The sequence below is a fragment of the Lepidochelys kempii genome, chromosome 7, assembly GCF_965140265.1.
Source record: "Lepidochelys kempii isolate rLepKem1 chromosome 7, rLepKem1.hap2, whole genome shotgun sequence".
NCBI classification, from domain to species: Eukaryota; Metazoa; Chordata; order Testudines; family Cheloniidae; genus Lepidochelys; species Lepidochelys kempii.
The window spans coordinates 86,011,413-86,033,154 of NC_133262.1; the positions used below are offsets into that span (position 1 = coordinate 86,011,413).

General features: G+C 45.9%; 1 protein-coding gene across 6 annotated transcripts in view; it reads right to left on the reverse strand.

The window, feature by feature from the left end:
- Positions 1-13,007, reverse strand: part of MICU1 (mitochondrial calcium uptake 1) — a 212,784-nt gene extending 199,777 nt beyond the window's left edge. The window contains exon 1 of one of the 6 annotated variants that reach the window (XM_073353624.1): positions 12,735-13,007. In XM_073353624.1, the coding sequence (XP_073209725.1) occupies positions 12,735-13,006 (272 nt within the window). In that variant the 5' untranslated portion in view covers position 13,007. Of the gene's footprint in view, positions 1-12,528 lie in introns of all 6 variants that reach the window. The other 5 variants (XM_073353627.1, XM_073353625.1, XM_073353620.1 and 2 more) reach the window with 5 other exon arrangements.
- Between the last annotated feature and the right edge of the window lie 8,735 nt (positions 13,008-21,742).

Below are 21,742 nucleotides of genomic sequence, written 5' to 3' on the forward strand. Positions count from 1 at the left end.
AGACTGAAGCAAAGTATTTGTTTAGATATTGGGCCATGCCTACATTATCCTTAACCTCCACTCCATCCTCAGTGTTTAGCGGTCCCACTTCTTCTTTCTTTGTTTTCTTCTTATTTATATGGCTATAGAATCTTTTACTATTGGTTTCAATTCCCCTTGCAAGGTCCAACTCTACGTGACTTTTAGCCTCTCACTTTATCCCTACATATTCTGACCTCAATAAGGTAGCTTTCCTTGCTGATCCCTCCCATCTTCCACTCCCTGTATGCTTTCTGCTTTTTCTTAATCACCTCTCTGAGATGCTTGCTCATCCAGCTTGATCTACAACTCCTGCCTATGAATTTTTTCTCCTTTCTTGGGATGCAGGTTTCCGATAGCTTCTGCAGTTTTGACATAAAGTAATCCCAGGCCTCCTCTGCCTTTAGATCCATAAGTTCTTCAGTCCAATCCACTTCCCTAACTAATTTCCTTAATTTTTGAAAGTCAGCCCTTTTGAAAATCAAAAACCCTAGTCGCAGATTTATTTTTGTTTATCCTTCCATTCAGTTTGAACTGAATTAGCTCATGATGACTTGAACCAAGGTTGCCCCCTACAACCATTTCTTCTATGAGGTCCTCACTACTCACCAAAACCAAAACTAAAATGGCATCCCCTCTTGTTGGTTCAGCAACTACTTGATGAAGGAATTCATCAGTTATCGCATCTAGGAAAATCTGAGCCCTATTATTATTGCTAGCACTTGTCCTCCAGTCTATATCTGGGAAGGTAAAGTCTCCCATGATCATGCAGTTTCCATTAGTATTTACTTCATTAAAAACATTTAAAAAGGCTCTATCCATATTGTGGCAAATTGCCGGCACTACTACGATGGATCTCCCACTATCTGTTCTTGGGCGGGGGTTCAGGGCACCGTTTCTTGCCCCTGAACTGGGGTATTAACTGCCCCACTAGTGTCTTAGAGGAGGGGAGTAGAGTGGAGAGGGAGGGACCTGGGCCCGCCCTCTACTCCGGGTCCCAGCCCAGGGGCCCTAGGGATAGCGGTAAACCACTAGAACTAGTGGTTCCTTCCCCTGGGCTACTTCCCTCTCCTGCCCTTCAACTTATGGGGCTTCCTGCCCTCCCTCTGCACAAACCAGGTGTCCCTTTACTGAGAGTCTTGGTCTTCTTAGCCCACTGCAGAACTTCTCCAAACTCTCCTCTGCTTCCCTCCAAACTGCTCTCTGCTCCAACACCAATCCACTCTGCTTCAACTCCTCCTCTTGTCTGATTGAAGCAGGGGTTTTTTATCATGTCACAATATCCAAATTAGATCCCGGCGGTCTATAGCACACCCCAAGCACTATCACAGGGGAGGCTCTAGCAGTTTTCTTCCCCAATGTGACTTTTGCCCAGACAGACTTTGTCTTATCCATTCCATCCCTTCTTATTTCTTTACATTCTGCCTCATCATTGATATACAATGCTACTCCACCACTTTTGCCTTTATTTCTGTCTTTCCTAAACAGCACAGACCCTTCAATACCTGGAGTCCAGTCATGACGACTATTCCACCATGTTTCTGTTATCCCTAGAATATCTGGTTTCACTTCCTGCACCAGTAGCTCTAGTTCCTTCATTTTGTTACCTAGGCTACTCGCACTGGTGTACAAACATCTTAATTTTTTCTGTTTGGCCTCACTCACATTCTTTACCCGATTAGGCATGGACATTCTACAGCCAGTATGACCTATTAGACTGGTATCCACACTGCCCTTCCACCTACCCACGGCTGTATCCTTTCTTACTTTGTTTTCTTCCCTCTCAATGTTAAAATCCGGCGTGGAGATTACCTGGACATCTCCCAACCATCTCCCCCAAATTCCTAGTTTAAAGCTCTCTTGATCAGTTGTGCCAGCCTCCATCCTAGAAAGCTATTTCTTTCCCTACTCAGATGAAGTCCATCCCGAGAGAACTGTCCTCTGTCCATGAATGCCTCCCAGTGGCCATACATCCCAAAGCCCTCCTTATAGCACCACTGCCTGAACCATCTGTTGATGCTCATAATCTTGTCACACCTTTGTTGCCCTTCTCTAGGAAGAGGCAGAATCCCACTGAAGGTCACCTGAGCCTTGATTTCCTTAAGCGTCTTCCCCAGCCTGGCATAGATTCTTGCTGGAACATATCAAGGGAGACTATCGGTATCATCTGTTCCCACATGAAGGATGATCAGTGGATTCTTTCCCTCTCCCTTTAGGATCCTCTTCAACCTCAGGTCCACATCCCATATCTTAGCACCTGGAAGACAGCACACCCTTCTATTCTCTAGATCAGCTCTGATTCCAGGCCTGTCCATTCTTCTCAGTAAGGAGTCCCCGATCAAGTAGACCTGCCTTTTCCTGGTGACGGTGCGATTCTCCGGTCTATCCCCTATTCCCTCTGGCTACAAGTTCTTTCCATTCCTAGTCTCCCTTGTAATCCTCTTCAACCCATCCTGTATCCTCCTGGGACTCATATTTGCTGTAGTCTCCATTGACTCTTCCCTTTTTCCTATAGGAATAGCCGCTCTTTTCTTCTTCCTTGCCCTTCCACCTTCAGTGACCACCTGCTGAGCCCCTTCTTCATTTTCCAACTCTGCAAACCCGTTCTTGAGCTCTATTTCTCCTTCACTAGCCCGTCTTTTCCTCTGCCTGGTTCTCTTAGTCACATGCTTCCACTGTCCATTTTATTCACCCAGCAGTCTCCCTTCAAAGTTCTTCGGTCCTGCTTCCATCTGCGAGTCTGAGCTTTTCCCTTCAGCCGCCTCATGTCTTTGCTCCATAATCCGCTCGAACCCCCTTCTTTACTCAACCAGACTTTCAACCTGCATCTCCAATCCTCGGATCTTTTCTTCCATCAGCTCTATCAGACAGTACTTCATGCAGACAAAACTCTTTCCAGGTACACCCTCCAGGATCATGTACATACTGCAGCTTCCACATCCAGTCATCTTCATTGTGTCTTCCACTACTTGGGTCACTCCCATTGCTGCCTCTGTATCCGTCATAGCCTTCCCACCGAAATCTTGTTAATCTTCTCCTCCAACAGAATTCCCACTCAAACTCCCCTGATTACAGCTCTGTTTGCTGGCTCCTGTGCCGCTGCAGATGTAATGCTGTGGTTTGGAATTCCTAGTAAACATGTTCCTGACCCCATATTTGCAATACAAGATATTGGTTGATGATTTCTCAGGTACAACATATTATAGGCTTTGCAATACTGATCAAGATCCATTGCCACAGTGATCTACCTGCTAAATCCTGTTGAATTAGGATTGGAGCATATGGGATGACTGAAGAAAAGAACCTTTCCTCGGTTAGGTTTTACCAGTCCTGGTTATGAGCCCAAATAACTGAATTGGTACAGCATCTAACTTTTAATCTAAGGTTTCATGGTTCAAGATCCTTTTTTATGCAGTATTATTTAAGGAAAGATGGTCTAGTGGCACCAGCATGGGACTCAGGAGATGTGGGTTTGATTTCCTGCTGTTGCAGACTCCCTTGTGTGACCTTGAGCAAGTCACTTAATTGCTCACCAGGGAGTTGTGAAGATGCAGTTTAAAGATTGTGAGGAGCTCAAATACTATGGTGATGAAGGCAATATAAACACAAAAGATAGGTTAGTCTAATCATATGCATATTGTCAGTCTCTCCTGTGTAATATGGTCATGCAGCCAAGTCTCTTGCTGCATAATTGCAGAATATTTTAATTGTTCTATTGTAGGGCTCAAGAATCGAAACTTTAATTTGAAAAAAATTAAGTCCCTATTCCTTATCCCTGCTTATTAAACAGAATCAAGATAAAAGTACAAATCATCAGGTATTCCCAAGCTCTGCTTGGTGCATCTGAGAAGTATAATTGACTTTACAATCTCTAGTCCCCCACCCTCATCTTGAAGAAGACAGTATCTGGTTTGGTTCTTTCTCAGCGCAAGTTAGAATAACTCTGGGACATTCCACCTATCCCAGATAACCAGAGCAGAAGTGTGCTCCACCAACAACCCCAACACACTCATTACACAGTGGGGTGAGGAGAAGCAGTAACAAGTGCCCTAGAGAACGGATGCTCTTCCAACACAAGGGGAATCCTCAGCAACCCCATTAGGGCAATTCCACCCTGTGACACAAAAGGGAATGAGCACAAGACAAATGTGCTTACATGTGTTGGAGTTTTTTTTAGTTGGAGTAGCAGAAGCAGGGGCAGCTAGCTGCAGTGGTCGACAGGGGAATGAAGAATTGTAGTTACTGTGCAGCAGCACAGAAGTTAGAAAATAGAGCTGAAAGCCAGGGGGGAGGAGTGAGAGTTTCCTTTTTGACAGCAGCTTAGGAGGGAAGACTATGACAGCAGCAGGAGGTAGCAATGGTAGAGACCCAAGGAATGAAAGAGACAATGAAGATAACTGGATATAAAAGCTGTGGCACGTACATTGTTCTGGAGAGGGTACCTAAAAAGTGATTCATTTGTATTAAGTGCAATCTGATAGATCTGACACAAGAGAAGATTTGAGGTTTGGAGATGCAGTTAGAAACTATAGCTGAGTTTTAAAGGGGATTTGAGTGGATAGAGGGAAGGAAAGGAGGAGCCTGGAGGGAAGCCTCAAGACTTGTAGACGCATGCTAGACCAGAGAACTGTGAGGGTAGACTGCTGGATTAAGAAAGTGAACAGTGGAAGCATGTGACTATGAGAACAAAGGCAGAGGAACAGACCAACTAGTGAAGAAGAAAGAGCTGAGGAACATGTTTGCTAATTTGGAAAAAGAAGGGGAGAGGTAGGCAGCAACAGAAGATGGGAGAGAAGGAAGGAGAAAAGAGCGCTAGTCCTACAAGAAGAGGGCAAGAGACAATGGAGATAGCCAGAGGATGACTCACTGAAGATTGCAAGAGAGAACAGAAGACAATATGACTTGCAGCCAGAAAGAACAGAAGGGGGAAGGCCAGAGAATTGCACCAACACTGGAAGAAGCAGATCTACATGACTGGGACGTCCCGACTAAGAACAGACAGGCCTGTCACCAGAACTTATCTGGAGAACAGAAGGATGTGCTGTTTGCCAGCAGCGAAGATATAATATGCGGACCTGAAGCTGAAGAGGATCCAAATGGAAGCTGGAAAGAATCCACAGATTGCTTCCCACATGAAGGACAATGATATTGCTAGATTCTTACGGTATGCATCATCAAGGAAGACTATGCCAGGCTGAGGAAGATGCTTAAAGAAATGGAGGTTCAGGTGATCTTCACTGGGATTCTACCACTCCCTGAGGAGAAAAGTGAAGACAAGAAAATATGTTGATCAACAGATAGCTCAAGCAATGGTGCTATAGGGAGCAGTTTTTTGGTATTCGACCACTGGCAGGCATTCACGGGCAGAGGACTGTTCTTATGTGATGGATGTCACCTGAATAGGGAGGGAAACAGTCTTCTGGGCCAGAGGTTGGCACATCTAATTAAAATCTTTAAACTAGGAATTTGGGGGAGACAGCTGGGAGATACTTACATAATCACCATGCCTGATTCTACTATGGAGCAAGAAGAAAATCAACTGGGAGGATACAGCAATGGAGAAAGGAACAACAGAGGGTAGGAGAATGGTCAAGAGGAAAGATAGTGCCAATACCACTGACAGTAACAGTCAGGTAGGCGATACAAGCAATAAAATGACTGCACCTAATTGGACAAAGAATCTGGCTGAGATCAAAACAGAAACAGCTAAGATGTTTGTACACAAATGCAGGGGGCCCAGGTAACAAAATGTAAGAGAAAACCAGATATTTTAGGGATAACAGAAACAGGTGGGGGGATAGTAATCATGACTGGAATACAGGTGTTGAAAGATAAATGCTGTTCAGGAAAGACAGAAATAAAAAGGTAAGGGTGATGGAGTAGCATTGTATATTAATGATGAAGCAGACTGTCAAGAAATTAGAAAAGGAGTACTTGTGGCACCTTAGAGACTAATCAATTTATTTGAGCATAAGCTGTAGGTCACGAAAGCTTATGCTCAAACAAATTGGTTAGTCTCTAAGGTGCCGCAAGTATTCCTTTTCTTTTTGCGAATACAGACTAACACGGCTGTTACTCTGAAACAAGAAATTAGAAGTGATGGAATGGCTAAAACAATCTGTTTGAGTCAAAAATTGCTTTGGGAAAGAAAACTAACAAACACTCCACCGGGATAGTGGTTGGGGTCTCCTACAGACTCACATGATCCAAGTTGGATATGGACAGAGACCAATAATATTTTTAATGAAATAAATACTATTGGGAATTTTGTGATTATGGTATTTAATCTTCTTTAATCTTTAGTCTTTAATCTTTAATCTTCTAGATATAGACTGAAGGATAAGTGCTACTAATAATGGTAGGGCCCAGATATTGCTGGATGTGATAGCCAACAGATTTCTTCACCAAACAGTCACCGAACCAACAAGAAGTGACACGATTTTAGATTTAGTATTGGTAAGCAGCAAAGGCATCAAAAAAGAACTGGCTGTAGAAGAAAGCTTAGTTTGAGTGATCATGAGTTAATTCAATTTAAACTATATGGAAAGAAAAATAGGTCTGCAACTAGGGTCCCTAATTTTAAGAGAGACAACTTTAAAAACATTAAGGGAATTAGTTTCTGCAACTTTGACTTAAAATAATTCCAAGCCTCCTTCGTGTTCAGATGCTCAAGTTCTTCAGTCCAGTCCATTTCCATAACTATCTTAAGGCTGCATCCCAAATAAGGGGAAAATATTTGTAGGGAGGGGTTGCTTCTTCATTGGGTTGGTTTGCATCTCAAAACAGAAAGCCTAGAAGGAATGAAAGAAGGGATGGATCAGCAAAGCTACCTCTTGGAGGTCAGAAAATGTACGGGAAAAGTGAAAACTGCCAAAAGCCAATCAGAGTTGGACATCGCAAAGGAAATTAAAACCAACAGTAAAATGTTCGTTATCTACACAGATACAAAGAAAACAAGGAAAGAAGAAGTGGGACCACTAAGCACTGAGGACGGGATGGAGATAAGAGAACACAGGTATGACCCGACGCCTAAACAAATACTTTGCCTCAGTTTTTAATAAGGGCACTGAGATGCTTGAGATAGTGGCAGGGTAGCTAACAGGAACAAGGATATGAAAGTAGAAATTACCACATTTGAGGTGGAAATCAAACTCAAACAGCGTAATGGGATGAATTGGGGGACCCGGATGTTCTCCATTCAAGAACATTAAAGGAACTGGCACATGAAATTGCAAGCCCAATAATAATGAATCTGTAAGCTTGGGGGTTATATTCTATGACTGGAGAACGCAAATAATATCTATATTTAAGAAAGGGAAAAAATGATGCAGGAAACTACAGACCTGTTAGTTTGACCTCAATTTTATGCAAGGTCTTAGAACAAATTTTGAAAGAGAAAGTAGTTAACAACATAGAGGTAAATAGGGTAAGATAGAACATGGTTTTACAAAAGGTAGATCATGCCAGACCAACCTGATCTCTTTCTCTGAGAAGATAACTTCTTGAAGAAGGACATGCAGTAGACCTAATCTACCTGGGTTTCAGCAAAGCATCTGATACAGTTCCACACGGGCAATTAGTTAAATTGGAAAAGATGGGGCTTAATAAGAATCAAAAGGTGGGTCAGGAACTGGTTAAAGGGGTGACTGCAATGGGTCATGCTGAAAGGTAAATAAAAAAGTGGAGGGAGGTTACTAGTGGAGTTCCTCAAGGATCCATCTTGGGACTAATCATATTTAACATTTTCATTAATGACTGTGGCACAAGGAGTATATGTGAGCTAATAAAATTTGCACATGACACAAAGTTGGGAGATATTGCCAATATGGAGGAGGAGCAGAATATCATACAAAAAGATTTGAGCAAACCTTGAGAACTGAAGTAAAAGAAATGGGATGAAAATCAATACTGCAAAGTCATGCACTTAGGCTAACAAAGATTTTTTGCTAAACGTGGGGGACATATCAGTTGGAAGAAGCAGAGGAGGCAAAAGACCTGGGTGTATTGGTCAATCACTGGATGACCACTTATCACCAATGTGATGCAGCTGTAAAAAAGGCTAATGCAATCCTAGGAAGCATCAGGTAAGGTATTTCCAGTAGAAATAGGGAAGTGTTATTGACATTATACAGGGCACCGGTGAGACCTCATCTGGAATACGGTGTGCAATTCTGGTTAAAACTGGCACAAGTGCAGAGAAGGGCTATTAGGATGATCAGAGGAATAGAAAACCTACCTTATAAGAGGAGACTTAAGGAGCTTGGCTTGTCTAGTCTAACAAAACTAAGGATAAGAGGTGATATGATGGCTTTCTATAAATACATCAGAGGAACAAACACCAGGGAGAGAGAGGAGTTATTTAAGGTAAGGGCTGATGTTGGTGCAAGAACAAATGGATATAAACTGGCTATAAATAAGTTTAGGCTCAAAATTATGTGAAGGTTTCTTGCCATCAGAGGAGTGAAATTCTGCAACAGCCTTCCAAGGGGAGCAGTGGGGGCAAAAAACCTAACTTGTTTCAAAACTTATCTTGATAAGTTTATGGAGGGGATGGTATGATGAGGCTGCCTAGAATGGCATATGGCCCATCCACAATTGCTATTAGCAAATTACCTCCAGTTGCCAGAGATGGGACACTAAAGAGAGAGGGCTCTGAGTTACTACAGAGAATTCTTTCCCGGGTATTTGGCTGGCAGGTCCTTCCCACGTGCTCAGGGCCAGGAAGAAATTTTCCCCTGCGTCAGATTGGCAGACACACTGAGGTTTTTTTCACCTTCCTCTGAAGCCTGGGACATGGAACACTTTCAGGCTTGAACTAGAGTAAATGGTAGATTCTCTGTAACTTGAACTTCTTTAAATGAAGCTATGAGGACTTCAGGAACTTGGCCAGAGATTATGAGCCTGCTACAGGAGTGGGTGGGTGAGGTTCTGTAGCCTGCAACAGGTAAGAGCTCAGATGGATCATGATGGTCCCTTCTGGCCTTAAAGGCTATGAGTCTAAGTAAATACAGAAATCAGTAGCACATTTAAAATTGTGCAATTGAAAGATTAAATTTAATTTTATACCAAAATGCATAGAAAACATTAGGACTGGAATGGACTGAGCGATGAGTATGGCTCCTGCAACATAGCTTAAAGCTAAAATCCCCATATAGGGCATAAGTCCTCATACGACGTATATGCTTGAGTAAGCAATTTGCTTTTTAGATTATTTCGAAACTTGAAAACAATGAGTGTGGTGGCACCTTAAAGACTAACAGATTTATTTGAGCATAAACTTTCGTGGGTAAAAACCCCCACTTGTGAAGAAAGCTTATGCCCATGAAAGCTTATGCTCAAATAAATCTGTTAGTCTTTGAGGTGCCACCGGACTCCTCGTTTTTTATTTGTGGATACAGACTAACACGGCTACCCCTCTGATACTTGGAACTTGTACATGGTTTCTCTTTTGCTGTGTAGGTATATTTTTTAATATCTTAGTTTCTTAGTACTAGGAAGTAACCATTCCAAAGGCTGCCACATATAATTTGGAGAAGAAAACTCAAGTTTGTTAAAGTAACATCTATACACAGAATTATAAAAACAAATGAAGATAGCTGAAGCTCACATATCTGCTGAAGATTAGAAGGAAGGCTCACCCAGACCATAAGTGAAAAATATCACCCACACAGCTGTTCGGTTTGCAAAACCAATTTCCTTTTGAAGTGGATTATTTCAAAATATGTATTAATTTTCCATAAAATATAGCCATAATAAGTATGAATTGTTAACACAATACCCAATACAACAAACACTAAAATCTTGTATTGCATGTTTACATCGAATTAGGTCTTGAATTAGGACTTGAATTTTTGGTTTAGAATCTGGTTTAGACTGAGTTTGAAAAGGGAAGAATTAATTTTCAGTCACTGAGTTTCATTACAGTTTTTTTCCCTTTAAAGCATGGCACAGTTGTACACAATGAAACAGGACTGTGTATTCCTATGTGTATATAGCACCTGGAACAATCCAATCCAATTCTGATTAAAATAGGGCCGAGCCCCCATTATATTAATGTTGACAAGCTACCCCAATAATAAAAGGCAAAATGTACATATCCCTAAATAATTTGAAAGGAAAAGGAATGAAACAAAAAAGTTACTGAATATAAGGTTTAGCCAACTTTCTTAAAAGGGAATTACTATTACCTTGGCAGTATTGGGGACTAAAGTCCTATCCATTAAAATTAGTGCAGCATTGACAAGAGACAAGCTAATTTCTTTTTCCAACCTATGTGCCCTTGTTACAGAATGAGCATCTCCAGGTTCTGTCACTCATCCTTCCTGATAAACAATGTCAGTTAGGATGCTGAACTTCCATCACCAGTTCATTTTACAACTGAGTAATCAAATGATGATAACTTCTGATCACTTGCAATCTTGACTGGATGTGAACTGATGAACCTGCTTCCCCTTACAGGAATTTTTGCAGATGATATTCTTATTGTAATGCTAGGTTTGGCTAGCCACCAGTCATAACTCTGTCCAATGGTGAAGACTTTCAGGAAGTAGGGTTGGGGTTTTTGCCTTCTCCTCTAGAGCTGTGGCATGAACCCTCCATGAAATCCCACTATGTCTCCAAAACTTCGACATCAGTGTCCTTTTTCAGACTTTTTTCCTTCTTTATCAATACTTACTTCTCTGCTCCTTGGAAACCCAGCTTATTGAACTGGATAATGCCATTGATCTATTTACACAAGGGCTCTCAATCTTTCCAGACTACTGTACCCCTTTCAGGAGTCTGATTTGTCACCCCCAAGTTACACCGCACTTAAAAACTACTTGCTTACAAAAGCAGACATAAAAATACAAAAGTATCACAGCACACTATTAATGAAAAAAAATGCTTACTTTCTCATTTTTACCATATAGTTATAAAGCAACCGGAATATAAATATTGTAACTTACATTTCAGGGTACGTACGGTATATAGAGCTGTATAAATAAGTCATGGTCTGTGTGAAATTTTAGTTTGTACCGACTTTGCTGGTGCTTTTTATGAAGCCTGTTGTAAATCTAGGCAAGTATCAAGGTGAGTTGATGCACTCCCTGAAAACCTTTGCATACCCCCAGGGGTTCACGTACCCAAGTTGAGATCCACTGATTTACAATATAAGGTTGATATGGAGTTGTAACTAACATTAAGGCTGAAGGCCACTGAAATACTCTTCCCAGAATACAAACAAAATATACTCATTATTTAAAACTGTAAAATTAGTGGCCTCGAGGGCCAAATAGGATTGTTATTCTATTGGCCAGTGGTCCCCAAACTGTGGGACACAGAGGAACATTTGAGGAAGGAGGATAGGGTGCACCACCCAGCCCCACTCTGCTCCCAGTGTCACTCCAGCTCAGGCTTCTGCCCCTGGCTGCTGATTGCCACTCCAGGGAGGGTTTGGGGGTGGATGGATGGATTCCATTAAGAGTAAGGGGGGAGAGGTGCAACAAAAAAAGTTTGAGGACCACTGCTATAGGCAGTGTTGCTTGAAAGAGCCGTATACTATATTTGAAGATGGCGAATAAAGGGACGTTTGTTTTAGAACAGGACAGTTTATTTTTAAGATTGCCCCCATGGAATAATCTTGGACTTCACTCATACTAGGTCTGCAACTTGGGTCACTTTTCTGAATGCTGTTGAGTTACCTATTCAAGAAGCACAACATGAGGAAAAGATTTCTTACAATATCATTAAAGTCACATATCCTGAAAATATTAGAACAATTTAGGGGATATATTCTACATAAAGAACTCAAAATATGCAATTTAATTAATCAGAGCTTGGAAAATCCACTCACCTACTTACCTTTTGCAAGCAGGAAGTGTTATCTGTCAAGTATGGGAATCATGCATTTCTATAGAGTTTAAGCTTTCATTTTTAAAAAAAGCTTCTAGAACTTATAATTTTTTACAAGTATCTTCCCCCTATATGGTCCTTATCCCCTTCTGAAAGTGAGTGTAAGCAGTGCTGTCTGACAACTCAGTGACTCAGCTGATGATCAGAGGTTTCCCAAGCAGCAGAGTGAAGCTGTCTTGTTAGTTTCTCTGGAAGCTCACAGGATTCTTTAAGAGGAGCAGTGAAACTGACCAGTCTGGTTACTTTTGCTTCTTGGAAGGGCCAAGCCCCAGAGCGAGGCACTGCAGCTGGGGGAAGAGACCCCACACTCCCGACACTGGGACAGGCAGCTCAGATGTGGGGTGGCGGGGGTATGGCCAAGTTTATCCCCAAGTAGGAGGAACCCCTCTATCCTCCCACATCCCAGCAGCTAGGCTGGACTGTTGTTCCCTGCCCCAGCGGCTGTACCCGGCCTCTGGCACTGAGCTGTGGACAATGGGGCCAGCCCCACTTTGCCCTCTATCATGACCCTACGAGTGAATGGCAGCACTCTGATAAGTCAGGACCCCCAGCGCTCCTCTGAGGGCGGCCCCCAGCCGCCTCCCCCCGCAGACCCCTCAACCCATTGCTGACACGCACCGAGCTTCCTCCGCAAAGGCTGCGGCAAACCGGGCTCGCAGACTGGGATGGGGGGCGTGACGGAGCAGCAGAGGGTACCGAGCCACCCGGCCCGCCCCACCGCGGAGAGTCACGGTTCACCACAGAGACCTCTGTGCCCTCTCGGTGCATTCGGCTCTGCGAATACAGCCCCCGCCTCAGGAGGGTGCGGGGCCGGCCGCTCTTACCCGCTGTCCCGGGCTCCGCAGCGACGACGCCACACTCCCCTGCCCCAGCAACCAGCTCCGCCCTCCCGAGTACAGAGAAAACTGGAGCGGCGTACAGAAAGGCCCCGCCCCCGCCGCTCTTCCGTCGGCAGAGGCATGCTGGGATGGTGGCGGACCAGAGCCGGGGCGGGACGGACCGTCGCTGGGGTGTAGGACTGAGGAGCTCTGCCGTTGCCTGCGCCTTGACCTCCGCCTCTCTGTGACGGCATTGTCAGGCAGGACCCACGCGTCATGACGTCTCCATGTGATGTCATAGCGTGTGCATTCTGGGGCGCCCAGCCTGCTGGACGTGGACCTCTTTACCAACGTGCATCTTGGGAGCTGGGGCGTCCTGAGCTCAGGGACGTTTCCTTTGGCTTCCCCGCCTGCCTGGCCCCTCTCCCTGGAGGTGGAAGCGTGTAACTGGCCTGGGGCTGTGTGTAGTGAGGATAATACCTTGCACCCGCCAAAGAGGGATCCCGAAGATATTGCTTAACTCAGGAGACAGTCACCTTGAAATCTAATCAACTTCAAAAAAATTAGTAAAACATAGTTTCACGTACTACCTCAGCCCCCAGTCTTCCCTGCTCGTTTCTGTGCCTTTGCAATCACATTCTTCTATGTTTTTTTTTTTTAAATCTATCCTCTGTTATTGTGTGAGAGATGCACAAATGGACCAGGAGAAACTAACACTCCAGTCTGCACTACATCTGCATGTGTGGACCCCTGAGCCCATGCAGAGCTCATTGCAAGCAAGGCCATCCTTACCCATATGCAGAATACGCAGCTGTGTAGGGCACCAGGAAATTTAGGGCACCAAATTGCCCCAAATTTTCTGGTGCCCTACACAGCTGCGTGCTGCTCTAGCGGCCAGCCTGATCCCCTGGCTGGCTGAGCCCGCCAGGAAAGCTACCCCCACCCTGCCTTTTCTCCAAAGCCCCCGCCCTGCCTTTTCCCCAAAGCCCCCACCACTGCTCCGCCCCAGCCCTAACCCCACCCTCACCCCACCCCTTCCCCTGAGCTAGGTTCAGGTGAACTGCAGCAGGGGTCGGGCACGCCCTGCACACACCGGGCGGCAGGAAGTGGAACAACCCGGCCCCAGCCTGCTCCGCTCCGCTGGCGCCCAGCTGCGCCACCAGTGAGTGCTGGGGAGCAGTTCCCCCCTGCCCACCAAGTCCCAAGGCTGGGAGCCAGGGGAATGGAGCAGGTTGGGGCCGGGTCACTCCACTTCTTGTCGCCCCCTGACTGTGAGGTCGGGCCGCCCAGCAATCACCAGGTGGCAGGAAGTGGAGCAACTCAGCCCCAACCAGCTTCGCCAGCTCATGCTGGGGGGCGGTTTCCCCCTACCCCCCAAGCCTTCTGCCCCCCACAGACCTTGGGCACAGACCCCACCCACAACACTGTTCCCTCTAAGCTGTGCACGTGTGCGCACACACACCAATCCTAAACCCTGTGCACACGGCGAAACACTGCACGCACAAAAATTTGAACAGAAGACATTTTTTGTGCACATGGCCTGTCAAAAGTTTGCACAGAAGAAATTTTTTGTGCACACAGTCTGTCAAAAATTAGAGGGAACATTGACCCCCATCCCCCGTGGAGGCCTGGGGCCAGGCTGCATAGGGCACTACAATGTCTAGGGACGGCCCTGATTACAATGTTGCCGGCACCCAGTGCCAAGAGGCTAAACAACAGCTGAAGTTGGTTCGTTACCCGGTGTGCTACACCCAATAATCACAACGGGGTGGAGAAGCAGAAAAGTTTATTTGAAGCTTCAAAAAGGTACAGGGAGATTTGAATCTCAAATCCTGTACACAGAGCAGGAAGTTACACAGGCTTTTATACATCCTTTTTCCCAGCATACTTATCCAATAGCAAGCTGCCCCAAGTATCCATATAGCTAGCCAATCCAGTTTCCAGCTAGTTCCCTGGTTCTCTGTATCATTTGTTAAACTATACATAAAGCTGCTTTATTCAGCATTGTTCTTCCATATCTCCCCTGTTTGGCCTTGCTAAGTTTCAGGCAGTCTGACTCCGCAGCATATTGTTGCAGATCCTTAGCATAACTGCTGTGTGTGCCTTCAGGTGGGGGGGCCAAGGACACTTGGGCCTAGTACACAGAGCTGCTGCGAGTGCCTCCAGGCAGGAGGGGGGGCCAAGGACACCTGGGCCTAGTGCAAGGGGGCTTTATCGACACTCGTGGTCTTCCATCCCCTCGAGTTACCTAGTGGCCATGCCCCAGTGTCCCCAACAACTCCCCCCTTTGAAAACACTCAACAACCTTGGCTCTGAGTTTTCTCACTTGGGCTACTTATTTCTTTACAATAGGACTTTGCATAAGCACTTTGTGACAGCCCTGAAGAGAATGACGTATTAACTTTTGCAAAAGGGCCCTAACACATGATACTGCACAGCATAATACCAGTAATACAAGCAATACAGGAAAGAGAAATTTCAATAGCAGGCTAAATAAACCACCAAGCCAAGACGACAAACTCCAGCCTGAAAACAAGGTTTGCAACCAATCGTTCTCTGGGGCAGTATAGGCAACCTGTGCTCCGGCTCGGGCATGGGCCTCAGCCTGTACCACCTTTTTATAGATTTCGTAACTGCTATTATTTACATATACACAACATCGGGGCCCGACGAGGCACAAACCCCCCCTTGGGATGCCAAGAGATAGTCCAAAGCCAGCCTGTTTTGGAGGGAAAACGTCCTGAGCTGCTGTACCTCTTTATTTAATGTTTTTACTGCTGACCCTAAATTACTAACCGAGTCCTCTAAGGCCACCTTCTCAAGTACCATCTGCAGCCTTATAGTATAGCGGCCTATGCATGCCATGGCTGGCCCGGAAACCAGTGGCGCTATTCCCAGTACAGAGCACCCTACCAGCTTCTCGGTTGTGAGGGGATTCTTCATATTGCCCTCCAATGCTGTAGTCAGTCGCCGCAGGGTCTCTTCTCGTGACTCAACAGAGGTGTCTCGGGCATTTCTAATCTTTCCTTTGGGCAGTGTGGCAGTTATGGAAAGATGAGGAACTCCATGAGCTATATAACAGCTACCTGTCCAGTTGGCTGGCAGCACCTTGTAAGCCTTTCGGCCACATACAAAATAGTGACCCTGTAGGGCCCAGTAAGGACTGTTTCTTAAGGGGATTCCTGGGATATTTAAGGCTGCTTTGACTGCTTTTTTAAACAATTTTTATGCCCCTACGGGGGCATCTTATTTTTTTTGATTGGGTACAAGTGGGGGCGTTTCTAATTGTGCCGTTCAAATTACACTCACCATAGGGACCACTACAAACCCACCATTGGCTTGCTACATTGGAGATATTAACTGGACGGCAAGTTATATTTCCAAACCTTTCTTTTGTGGTAAGAGTATTTGTAAGAGTTTCCCTAAAATGGGAGGAACCATTACACCCACACTGTTGGCCTCCCCTCTTGGCTTTATCCAATACCCATCAGCCCACTGTGTAATAACACAGGAGCTTTTTCCCACAGGACGCCCATAGTGAGCAGATTGGTTTCAGGTAAAACATAACACTCCCTCAGTGAGTACTGCAACTGAATACTCCTGGTCCTGATAGGTGGCTTGCTGTAAAGAGGTCTTGTTCCAGAATGGCGAATCCGTTTTTTCCTGCTCTTTGGTGGCAGCTAATTCTGCTAGGGTCAAGGGCAGCATGTCAAGAGGCATTCCCGTTTTGGGGGGACAGTGGAATTGGAGCACATACCCAGCAATCAGTCTGGTTTGTTAAATTAGCAACATGGTGCGCAAGCGAAACAAAGGAGTTATGCTCCCAATATGCACAATTTAGAAATACCAATACAGAGAATAACAATGTTACCCAATTAATTATCACCAGAGTCTTTCCAACCCAGGGTCTCCAGTACCTGGGTGGGCCCATTTTAGCGTTAAGGTGCCCACTATTTGTATCTTTAAACATTAGCTTTAGCCCGAGATTGTCACGAGATGAGGAGTCAGCAGGTTGGATGGTCCACTGTTCTGCTGACGAGGGGGCGGGTACTGCCTTCAGACAAGAGTGATGGATCCAGTTCTTGTGTCCCTCGATCTTTGCCGCTGTATGGGAGACCAGCAGGACGGTATAGGGTCCTTTCCACTTTTCCTGGAGACGCTCATCTTTCCAGGTACAAACAAGCATGGAGTCACCGGGCTGTAAGGAGTGGACGGGAGAGTCCAAGGGGAGAGGCTGGGAATCCTTGGTATACCTGTGAAGAGACAAGGGAACAGCAGACAGGAAACACATATACTGTGACGAAAAACCATTACCCAACTCCCATTCCCCTGACAGAACCGGGGTGCCATTCATAGGCCATGCCCTTCCAAACATAATTTCAAAGGGACTAAGCCCTAATCTACCCTTTGGGAGAACGCGGATGCGGAGCAGGACGAGGGGCAAAGCATCAGGCCATCGCAGTGAGGCTTCTTGGCACACTTTTGAGAGATGCCGTTTAAGGGTCTGATTGGTACGCTCCACTACCCCACTGGCTTGCGGTCTCCAGGGCATATGGAGTTTCCAGGGGACCTGTAAGGCATGTGAGATGCTTTGAATGATTTTGGACGTGACGTGTGTCCCGTTGTCAGATTTCATCCACCGGGGGAGTCCAAAGCGAGGAATGATCTCCTTAACAAACTTGAGGGCCACTGTTCTGGCAGTGCAATTACGGCATGGGAAGGCTTCTGGCCATCCGCTGAACCGATCCACTAAGACAAGGAGATATTTGAACCCTTGGGTCCGGGGAAACTCAGTAAAGTCTATTTGCCACACTTGTCCAGGGCCCGGAGTGGGTTCTAGGGCAGCTGGTGGCACAGGATGTCCCGGTCGGGGGTTATTCTTTTGGCAGACTAAGCAGTCCGCTTGTACCTGGGCAGCCAGGGTTGGAGTCCGGAAGTGATAAAATATTTTCCCATTAGTTGGATAAGTGCTTCCCTGCCAGCATGAGTGATTTGATGTAGTTTCTGCAGCACTGGCTGGATTAGGCCCTTTGGTAAGAGGACCTTCCCTTCTGGGGAATGGAGCCATCCCTCCTTTTCCCGGAGACTGAGTTTGTCAGTTAGCTCTTTCTCCTCCCCAGAGTACTGAGGGGTTGGAAGCTCCCCTACTGATGGGATAAGGGCATGCATATGGGCGTTCTCAGTCTGAGGGGATGGCAGGGTGGCAGCATGCTAGCCTCTCTATCTGCCTGGGCGTTACCTCTGGCCACAACTTGATCCTCCCTTTGATGGGCTTTACAATGTACCACCGCCACTTCCGAGGGGAGTTGTACAGCTTCTAGGAGCTGGAGGATTTGGGGCCCATACTTAACTGGGGAGCCTTGGGCTGTCAGCATTCCCCTTTGCTTCCATAGGCCAGCATGAGCATGCAGCACACCAAAAGCATACTTTGAATCAGTAAAAATGTTGACCCGCTTTCCTTTTGACAGTTCAAGTGCACGGGTCAGGGCTATTAATTCGGCAAGCTGGGCAGAGGTCCCAGCAGGCAAACCTTCAGCTTCCACAGTGTCATGGAGGGTCACATCAGCATAACCCACCCTCCTTTGTCCATCTATTACAGTACTGCTACCATCAGTGTACCACTCATAATCTGCATTTGGGAGGGGTACATCCTTTAAATCTGGACGGCTGGAGTACTGGGCATCTGTGATCTCTAAACAGTCATGTTTCTGTTCCTCTGTTTCTGGCAAGAGAGTGGCTGGCTTAAGGGAGGGGCAAGGCTGTAGGCTGACTTCAGAGTTCCCTATCAGCTTAGCCTGGTACCGAGCAATCCGAGCCTGGGTGAGCCAAAGCCCTCCCTTTGCATCCAATAAGGCTCGGACCGTATGGGGAGCATAGATTTGCAAAGCCCCTCCCAATGTTAGCTTCTCCGCTTTCTTAAGCACTAGGGCAGTAGCTGCGACCGCCCGTAAACATGCCGGCCAACCCTTTGCAACCTGATCCAATTGCTTAGAAAAATAAGCCACCGGATGTCTCCATGCTTTTAACAGCTGTGTGAGCACTCCTAGGGCCACCCCCCTTCGTTCACGTACATACAACTGAAACGGCTTAGAGAGATCCGGCAGGTCCAGAGCTGGGGCTTCCATTAATTTTCTTTTCAGGATTTTAAATGCCCTATCAGCCTCTGGGGTCCAATAGAAGGGGTTATGATCCGCTCCTTTTACACAGTCGTACAGGGGTTTAGCCCACAGTCCAAACTCTGGGATCCATATTCTGCAAAAGCCTGCCATACCCAGAAATGCCCTGAGCTGCTTACGATTATTTGGAGAGGAACTTGACAGATTCCTTTTTTTTTTGCTTGAACGCTGACGGTCCCCTTGCCTTAGCTGTAACCTGATCCCTCTCCACCTCAGACAACAGGGTTCTCAGGAGGATATTACAGTCGTCTCAATCGGCTTGTGACTACTGAGGCACCCCTCAAAGACTGAAATAAACCTGCTTGCGTTCGTTGAGAATTCTCCAGCCTGTGTTTTAAAAGCTGCTAAGTCTATTGGATTGAATGGCACATGGGTGTAAACTTGCATAGTGGTAGCCTGACGTCCGTCTGCCCCTGGGCAAGCCACAACAGTCTCGGTAAGCAAAGGATAGAGTCCCACCGAGGGGGCAATCTCTGTAACCCGAGGCATTCTACTCTTATACGGTGGGGGTGTGGGGGCCAAAGGGGACACCGGCTCTGCCATTACAGTGGGGGTGGGGGTCTGGGGACTAACATTAGCTACTACCGAACCAGTCGGAGTCAAAATACAACTTTGCAGAATTACAGCTCTGTTTTATTTTTTAAAGCCATAAACGCTTGTGCATACAAATATTTATTCCATTTACCCATTTACTGACAAAACAAAACTAATTGGAGGATCATGTTGTAATTAATTGACCCTCCTGGTGGCCACCATTCCTGGTCCTCTAGTTGATATTGAGGCCAGTCAACTGTACAAAATCGTTTTAATTGGCTCTTAGTCATTGGATCTGCCCCAAATACCTTCCAGTTTGCTAGAATGCACTCTAGGGGCGTACACCGTGCCCTAACCCCTGAGCTCTGTCCCTGTCCCATACCTACAGGGTAACTCTGGGCATCCCCAGGTTCCAACAGAGCATACAATCCGGATTTTAAAAGGTTCCTACCTTATCCAAGGGACCGGTTTTTCACCGTGGCCTGCAGCTGCTCCTCCCACATGTCTAAGGGACCGGTTCTTCACCGCCGTCCACAACTGCTTCTCCACTATATGAGTGCGTTGCACCGTTGTGCCCTCCGGGGTCGATCAAATCGCGTCTCCTCCGAGGCCCCCGATGAACTCATCGGTGCGCGCTGGGCGTCGGTTCTCGCCGCAATCCTCGACCTCCAGGAGGGGTCCGGGCAAGGCTAAATTGCAGCCTTGTCACCCACCCAGGGACGCCAAAAGCTGTTGCCGGCACCCAGTGCCAAGAGGCTAAACAACAGCTGAAGTTGGTTCGTTACCCGGTGTGCTACACCCAATAATCACAACGGGGTGGAGAAGCAGAAAAGTTTATCTGAAGCTTCAAAAAGGTACAGGGAGATTTGAATCTCAAATCCTGTACACAGAGCAGGAAGTTACACAGGCTTTTATACATCCTTTTTCCCAGCATACTTATCCAATAGCAAGCTGCCCCAAGTATCCATATAGCTAGCCAATCCAGTTTCCAGCTAGTTCCCTGGTTCTCTGTATCATTTGTTAAACTATACATAAAGCTGCTTTATTCAGCATTGTTCTTCCATATCTCCCCTGTTTGGCCTTGCAGATTGCAGATCTGTTGCAGATCCTTAGCATAACTGCTGTGTGTGCCTTCAGGTGGGGGGGCCAAGGACACTTGGGCCTAGTACGCAGAGCTGCTGCAAGTGCCTCCAGGCGGGAGGGGGGGGCCAAGGACACCTGGGCCTAGTGCGAGGGGGCTTCATCGACACTCGTGGTCTTCCATCCCCTCGAGTTACCTAGTGGCCATGCCCCAGTGTCACCAACAGCAAGATCAGGCTCTAACTGACAATATACAAAGTGTGTCAGAGCTTTGCAAGGTTTGAATTTCTAAGAATTATTGTGTTTCTTCTTCCCATTTTGAAAGTCAAAGATTTCTTTTAAAAGCCATTCCAGGTCACAAGTAGTTCAGGTTAGCACAAATCAGTTGCAAATACTGAAAATGACTATACATAAAGTGCTGTCAAAAAGGACAGTGAAGAAACTGGAAGAAATAGGGGAAAATATGGGAGGGCAGGATGCCAGCTGTCTTTAAAGATGGAAGTACGAGGCTTCTGCTTGAGAAACAGTCTCTTGACAAGAACTACCTTGTTTCAAAACTCCCTTTCTCTATCTATTGCAAAGTTTTGTACTAGCTCCTATCACTATAGGTAGTATCTAAGCACCTTGTTATGGAAAACATTGTTCAGAAGGTTACAGGAAGCAAGACAATGCTAGCAAAATCTGGAGTCTGGACCTCAGTAATTATGGTTTCAGGCCTGGAAAAGATACAGGAATCATAACCTAGTTTCACTGGTTAACCATCTCCTTCTTACAATTGATGAAGATCAGGTGTCTGTGCCATTCTTTTAGCTCTATCATCAGTTTCATGTACCATTAACCATAAGATATCATTCACATACCTGTGGTCCCAAGCAGATTAAGTCACACTTGAGTGGCTCTGTTCCTTCTTTTTTGGAAGATTCACAAGGTATTTAAGAAAAAAGAAAAGGAGTACTTGTGGCACCTTAGAGACTAACCAATTTATTTGAGCATGAGCTTTCGTGAGCTACAGCTCACTTCATCGGATGCATGAAGTGAGCTGTAGCTCACAAAAGCTCATGCTCAAATAAATTGGTTAGTCTCTAAGGTGCCACAAGTACTCCTTTTCTTTTTGCGAATACAGACTAACACGGCTGTTACTCTGAAACAAGGTATTTAAGGGTGATCATTTATCTGCTTTGAGAGCTCTCGCATGCAGGATACCATAGTGTTATGTCTTGTCAG